The following is a 7,760-nucleotide window of genomic DNA, read 5'->3' on the forward strand; positions in this document are numbered from 1 at the left end:
TTTCTGTCCGTGCCATATTATTATCAGCGTGTGCTGGTCGGCAAGTGGTTAAAATATGCACTGTCACTGTACTATTGACACTGGCAGGGAAGGGTTTAACATCAGGGGTGATCAAGGGGTTAAATGTGTTCCCTGTTTGTGATTACTAACTGTATGGGGGACAGTGTGAAGGGAAATGCACACATCTGTCTCCCTGCTTGGCAGAATGACAGGATCTGTGTGATCTGCCCTGTCAGAACGGATATCTGCCTTGTTTACTTCAGGAGATCCCCGTTCTGTCTCTGCGGGGAATGACCGCGAGCGGTCATGGAATCCGCCGGACCCGCTGATTGGCGGCTCTCCCGCTGGCGAAAAGGAGCGTGCACACGTCCACGAATGCTAGTGGGCGAATTAGGATAGCATAAGGTCTGAAGGGACCCCGAAGGCCCAAATTTGGGCCTTCGGGGTCCCTTCAGACCTTATGCTATCCTAAATTGATCTCCAGGATGATGGTACTATAACCTTTTTTTCTATTGTTTACATTAAGAGGCTTATATTTAAATGCTAGTGGGCGAATGTTTGCGCAGCTGAGCCACCTTGCCGCAGTCCATCTGCAGCGGGGGGTCGGCAAGTAGTTAAAGTAAATGTATCGGGTGAGATATGTGTTGAGTCGCTGACCTAGAACATGCAACTAAATCAGATAATTCTAAAAAATATTAAAAGTTCTTATCTGCGTCCTTTTCCTGGTTCATTGGCGCAAAAAAAAAACATGGCAGCCGGGAAACTGGCATTTTCCAAAGGGAGGGAAGCTGATCTCGCTTGTTGTGACGTTCTCTAATGACGGCTCTTCTTCTCTTGCAGGGCCCGTTGGAGGTCGCTCAGGTATTTCTGTCGGAGATTCCAAATGACCCGAAACTCTTCCGGCACCATAACAAGCTCAGACTTTGCTTCAAGGATTTTACCAAAAGGTCGGTGTCATGGGGCAGATTTGTGTCGCCATTCTGGTCAGAAAATAGTGCGATGTGGTAGGAAATTGTACAAGAGATGCAGGAAATGACGGGAATGAGTATGCCTCAAGATTCAGGAACGTCTTCACAACACTAAACTTATAAGCAGAGAAGACAGTTTGGGGGGGAGGGGTATGGGACTTTAAGTGTCCATGCACACAATCACGTTTTTTGCCGTTTTAAAGCAGTTGGGTTTATGTCCGTTTTTTCAGACGCAACATTTTTGGTTGAGAAAAGTTTTATTTTTGCGTTTTAAACTTTGGGGGGTCTACAATGTCTTTGAGATAAGGGCTGACAGCCGCAATCGCGGTAAAACGCCGCTAATCGCGGCAAAACGCCCCACAATTCGCGGCAAAAACAGGCGTTTTAAACGCCGGTTTTTGCCTTTAAAAACGTGAGTTTAGAGGTGTTTGTAATTGCTTCTCGTGTGCATGGGGCCTAAAGGTGTGCTTGGTTTGAATACATATCACACCGTTAATATATAAAATAAAAAATATATTATTTAATTAAATTACATAGAAAAATATTAAACATTTCATACAATAAATCTGCACCCGATTATAAAAAAAAAAACACGTTTTGTGATGTCATGTTGCTGTTTTCTGTTTCAAATATTTTATTGAATTTTATAATTATCAACAAAATTCCATTAACAGAACATGTACAATAATATAATAGAAATAGATATTCCATTAACAGAACATGTACAATAGTATAGTAGAAAAAGGCGTAATCATTCAGGAAAGTACCTCTTATAAATGTAAATGAAAATAGATAACCTAGCACAGTGATGGAGAACCTTGGCACCCCAGATGTTTTGGAACTACATTTCCCATGATGCTCATGCACTCTGCAGTGTAGTGGAGCATCATGGGAAATGTAGTTCCAAAACATCTGGGGTGCCAAGGTTCGCCATCACTGCCCTAGCGGATTGTAGGATAAGATTATGTAACATGAAGTCTCATAATCATAGCTTCATGGCAGCTATTTGACGACAAGTAATTGAGAAATTAAGTTGATTGAATATAATATAATTATGTCATCTATGAAGAGAATAGAATTGAATGAACCTATAAAGAAATATAAAGTTAGTGTGTTGTAGAATAGCTGGGGATATTGCTGTTTTCACGCTTATATTCAACACATTTCGCTGCGAGGCTTCTTCAGGGGGAAAAAAACGTGGAATCTCATCTACTAAGCAAGTAAACATACATATAAAATAAGTATTGTTACGATATTCACCTCCTCCTCCTCCCACCTCCTCCTCCTCCTCCCACCTCCACCTCCTCCTTCCACCTCCACCTCCTCCTTCCACCACCTCCTCCTCCTCCTCCTCCTCCTCCTCCACCTCCACCTCCTCCTCCTCCCACCACCTCCTCCTCCTCCTCCTCCCACCACCTCCTCCTCCTCCTCCTCCCACCACCTCCTCCTCCTCCTCCCACCACCACCTCCTCCTCCTCCTCCTCCTCCTCCTCCTCCCACCACCTCCTCCTCCTCCTCCCACCTCCTCCTCCCACCGCCTCCTTCTACCGCCTTCTCATCCTCCCACCTTCTCATCCTCTCACCTTCTCCTCCTCCTCTCACCTTCTCCTCCTCCTCTCACCTTCTCCTCCACCACCACCTTCGACCACCACCTTCGACCTCCTCCTCCTCTCACCTTCTTCTCCTCCTCTCACCTTCTCCTCCTCCTCTCACCTTCGATCTCCTCCTCTCTCACCTTCAACTCCCCTCCTCCCACCACCTTCGACCTCCTCCTCCCACCACCTTCGACCTCCTCCTCCCACCACCTTCGACCTCCTCCTCCCACCATCTTCGACCTCCTCCCCCCACCTTCTCCTCCTCTCACCTTCTCCACTCCCTCCTCCCACCACCTTCGACCACCACCTTCGACCACCTCCTCCTACCACCTTTAACCACCTCCTCCCACCACCTTAGACCTCCTCCTCTCACCACCTTCGACCTCCTCCTCCCACCACCTTCGACCTCCTCCTCCCACCACCTTCGACCTCCTCCTCCCACCACCTTCGACCTCCTCCTCCCACCTTCTCCTCCTCTCACCTTCTCCACTCCCTCCTCCCACCACCTTCGACCACCACCTTCGACCACCTCCTCCTACCACCTTCGACCACCTCCTCCTACCACCTTTAACCACCTCCTCCCACCACCTTAGACCTCCTCCTCTCACCACCTTCGACCTCCTCCTCTCACCACCTTCGACCTCCTCCTCTCACCACCTTCGACCTCCTCCTCCCACCACCTTCCACCTCCTCCTCCCACCACCTTCCACCTCCTCCTCCCACCACCTTCCACCTCCTCCTCCCTCCTCCTTCCACCTCCTCCTCCTCCTCTCACCTTCTCCTCTACCACCACCTTCCACCTCCTCCTCCCCCCTTCTTCTTCTCCCTCCTCCTCCTCCTTCCACCTCCTCTTTCCTCCTCCTCCTCCTTCCACCTCCTCCTCCTCCCACCTCCTCCTCCTCCTCCTCCCACCACCTCCTCCTCCCTCCTCCTCCTCCTCCTCCTCCCACCACCTCCTCCTCCCTCCTCCTCCTTCCACCTCCTCCTCCTCTCACCTTCTCCTCCTCCTCAAACCTTCTGCTCCTCCTCCTCCTCCCACCACCTTCCACCTCCTTCAACCTCCTCCTCCCACCTTCTCTGATTGGCTGAAAATTCTCCACCCAACACTTTCAATTTTGTAATTGAAGTTTGTCTATCCAAGGTGGTGACTGTTGGAAAGAACAACAGCATGGTTGCTAATAAACTGACAATACTGTATGCATTATACCTATCTATGCAGCAGGTGGCGCTGTGGTATTTTAGTGTGCATCTAGGATATAATGTAATCACAGGATGTACCGTCTATCTACGTTCAGTGCACTTGTTTGTGGTTAGTTCCTGTTTTCATGTTTCTCGAGTTCTGTAATCCTCCATAAAAGCTAAGCTACTGCTGCAAACAAGAAGCTTCCAGCGCGTGATTTCAACACTCTGTACAACAATGACGACAGGGCCAGCCGTGGTTTACATTTTGGGCAATTCCTACTGAATTCATGTCATGTATGGCCAACGTTAAACATTGAGGTTTGGTAGAGTTGTCCTGTTGATGGTGTGTTGTCTTTTCCAGGTGTGAGGATGCCCTGAGGAAAAACAAGAGCCTGATAGGCCCCGATCAGAAGGAATATCAGAGGGAACTAGAACGTAATTACCACCGCCTGAAAGAGGCGCTACAGCCACTCATCAACAGGAAGATCCCTCAGCTATACAAGAATGTGGTGCCGGCCACCTGTCACAGGTAAGGCTTGTTTGTATTGGGATTTCCTTGGCATGAGAGCGGGATGAAAATCGCTGTTATTTGTTGTGTTTCTTCTGCTGTGGTGGACAGCCGAGTCGAGGCCAACATGTGCGGTTCTGATCTCATGTCTTCCTTCTGAGGTCTTTTAACCCCTTGCCCACTGCCACACGCCGAAATACGTCGGCAGAATGGCACGGGCAGGCAAATGGGCGTACCTGTACATCCCTTTAACCACTTAAGGACCGCCTCCTGCACATGTACGTCGGCAGAATGGCACGGCTGGGCACATGTATGTACAGGTACGTCCTCTTTAAGTGCCCAGCCGTGGGGCACGCTCCCGCGACCGGTCCGAAGCTCCGTGACTGCGGGACCCGCGGACCCGATCGCCACTGGAGTCCCGCGATCGGTCCTCCGGAGCTGAAGAACGGGCAGAGCTGTTATAAACACAGCTTCCCCGTTCTTCACTGTGGCGCTGTCATTGATCGTGTGTTCCCTTATATAGGGAAAGGCGATCAATGACGTCACACCTACAGCCACACCCCCCTACAGTTAGGAACACAGATGAGGTCATACATAACCCCTTCAGCGCCCCCTTGTGGTTAACTCCCAAACTGCAATTGTCATTTTCACAGTAAACAATGCATTTTAACCACTTCCCGACGGCCGTACGACTATATACGGCCGCAGGGTGGTTCTACTTCTCTGGGGCGCCGTCTTTTTACGGGCGCCCCTTTGCTCGTTCCCCGCGCACGCTCCCGAGCGCGCAGCGGGGAACTGCTGTGCTGGCCGTGTCCCTAGGACACAGCCAATCACAGATCGCCGTGAACGGCCAATCGGAGTGGCCGTTTGCTAGGCGATCTGTGCGGCCAATGAGAGATGATCTCGTATGTAAACATATGAGATCATTTCTCATTTCCGGCTCACACAGAGACAGCGTCCTGTCAGGGAGAGAGGAGACGGATCTGTGTCTCTTGTACATAGGGACACAGATCGGTCACCTCCCCCAGTCACCCCCCTTCCACTTACAGTTAGAACACTATATAGGAAATACATTTAACCCCTTCCTCACCCCCTAGTGTTAACCCCTTCCCTGCCAGTCACATTTATACAGTAATTAGTGCATATTTATAGCACTGATCGCAGTATAAATGTGAATGGTGCCAAAAATGTGTCAAAAGTGTCTGATGTGTCCGCCATAATGTCGCAGTCGCAATAAAAATCGCAGATCGCCGCCATTACTAGTAAAAAAAAAATAATAATTCTGTCCCTTATTTTGTAGGCGCTATAACTTTTGCGCAAACCAGTCGCTTATTGCGATTTTTTTTTTTTTTATTTTACTAAAAATATGTAGAATACGTATCGGCCTAGACTGAGGATAAAAAATTTTTTTTTAAAAAAATTGAGCCATTTATTACAGCAACAAGTAAAAAAATATTTATTTTTTTCAAAATTGTCGCTCTATTTTTGTTTATAGCGCAAAAAATAAAAACCGCAGAGGTAATCAAATACCACCAAAAGAAAGCTCTATTTGTGGGGAAAAAAAGGACATTAATTTTGTTTGGGAACCACGTCGCACGACCGCGCAATTGTCCGTTAAAGCGACGCAGTGCCGAATCGCAAAAAGTCCTCTGGGCAGGAAGGGGGTTTAAGTGCCCAGTAAGTGGTTAAATGCATTTTTTGCTGTGAAAATGACAATGGTCCCAAAAATGTGTAAAAATTGTCCGAAGTGTCCGCCATAATGTCGCAGTCACAAAAAAAATCACTGATCGCTGCCATTAGTAGTAAAAATTTTTTTTTTTATAAAAATGCAATAAAACTATCCCCTATTTTGTAAACGCTATAAATTTTGCGCAAACCAAAAATAGGTAGAAGAATACGTATCGGCCTAAACTGAGGAAAAAATGTTTTTTTATATATTTTTGGGGGATATTTATTATAGAAAAAAGTTAAAAATATTGAATTTTTATCAAAATTGTCGCTCTATTTTTGTTTATAGCGCAAAAACTAAAAACCGCAGAGGTGATCAAATACCACCAAAAGAAAGTTCTATTTGTGGGGGAAAAAGGACGCCAATTTTGTTTGGGAGCCACGTCGCATGACCGCGCAATTGTCAGTTAAAGCGACGCAGTGCCGAATCGCAAAACCTGGCTGGGTCCTTTAGCTGCCTAAAGGTCCTGGTCCTAAGTGGTTAAAGTTCATGTGCGTGTAAAGGCAGGCGTCCCAATACTTTTGACAATATAGTGCAGTGATGGTGAACCTCGGCACCCCAGATGTTTTGGAACTACATTTCCCATGATGCTCAGCTACTCTGAAGAGTGCATGAGCATCATGGGAAATGTAGTTCCAAAACATCTGGGGTGCCGAGGTTCACCATCACTGATATAGTGTATCTCTGTTGCCTTTGAACCCCTTAGTGATGATATTTCTCTATTCTGATGGCTCTGGACCAATGAAAAGTGAGATGCGGCTGTTGCCGGGTCACTGTCTGGTCACACAGCCCCCTCTACTGGTCATCTGATCCGTTCTTCACTGTCTATTCCACAGGGATTCGTTCAGCAGGATGAGCCTACGGAAAGTCGACCTGTGAGTGGGTGACGGAGATTCGGTACCAATAGAGAAGGATCCAGGCGTCTGCCGACACCGAGGGAACCAATCGCTTGTTCTGGAGAGACCAGGGCGCCGCGATCCCAACCAATTGCTGAACCGCGACCTGAAAGTCGTTTCCCCCCCACAGACTGTTACTGGACGGTCCGCCGCGGCAACGTCTCCTTTACCTGCGTTACATTTCATTTCCTTTTTATTTCCTGTGGTACTTTTATCTCTATTTATGCAATTTACATTCATTTTGTATTTACATTTTAATTTATATTCTAAACATTTAAAGGGTCATTTTAACTTTTTTTTTTTTTTTAGGTACTTTTTTAATATTTCCACCAAAAAATGTGGGATGTACGTTTTTTTTTTTTTTTTTTTAACAGTCGCCAAATGAACTACAAAAATTGTCAACTGCGGTACAAAAGACCCTTTAGGAAGCTCTCTGGGACTGGCGGACTACATGTCCCATGGGTAGGGAGGGCCTGGGAGGAGACAGTCGCTACTTGAACCACTTGCATGGTATTAGTCAAAAAAAGCATAGATAAAAATTAAAGTGGTTTTAAACCCTTATATATGCCCAGTGAAGTGACTGGCCTACACAGAGATGACACCAATCCTCCTACATAAGTTGTACCTGTTTATCTTCTCTTCTCTATGGGGGTTATTTACGAAAGGCAAATGCACTTTGCACTACAAGTGCACTTGGAAGTGTGATCTCTGTAGATCCGAGGAGGACATGGCCTGAGGTACAGGGGAGCAGGAGCCGAAAATAGGCCTGCAGTACCTAATTTGGCCTGAGGTACGGGGGCGCAGAAGCCGAGAAAAGCCGAAAATAGGCCTGCAGTACCTCATTCGGCCTGAGGTACGGGGGCGCAGGAGACAAGCTAAGCC

At 47.3% G+C, this 7,760-nt stretch overlaps 1 protein-coding gene across 11 annotated transcripts in view; it reads left to right on the top strand.

The window, feature by feature from the left end:
* The window catches only part of DOCK7 (dedicator of cytokinesis 7), a 230,861-nt gene extending 223,379 nt beyond the window's left edge, over positions 1–7,482 (top strand). For all 11 annotated transcript variants that reach the window (XM_040360795.1, XM_040360784.1, XM_040360787.1 and 8 more), the window contains 3 exons: positions 841–947; positions 4,107–4,274; positions 6,819–7,482. In XM_040360795.1, the coding sequence (XP_040216729.1) occupies positions 841–947; positions 4,107–4,274; positions 6,819–6,861 (318 nt within the window). In that variant the 3' untranslated portion in view covers positions 6,862–7,482. The remainder of the gene's footprint in view (positions 1–840; positions 948–4,106; positions 4,275–6,818) is intronic.
* The last annotated feature ends 278 nt before the right edge of the window (positions 7,483–7,760 follow it).

This window comes from Rana temporaria, chromosome 7 (genome assembly GCF_905171775.1).
Source record: "Rana temporaria chromosome 7, aRanTem1.1, whole genome shotgun sequence".
Taxonomy (NCBI): domain Eukaryota; kingdom Metazoa; phylum Chordata; class Amphibia; order Anura; family Ranidae; genus Rana; species Rana temporaria.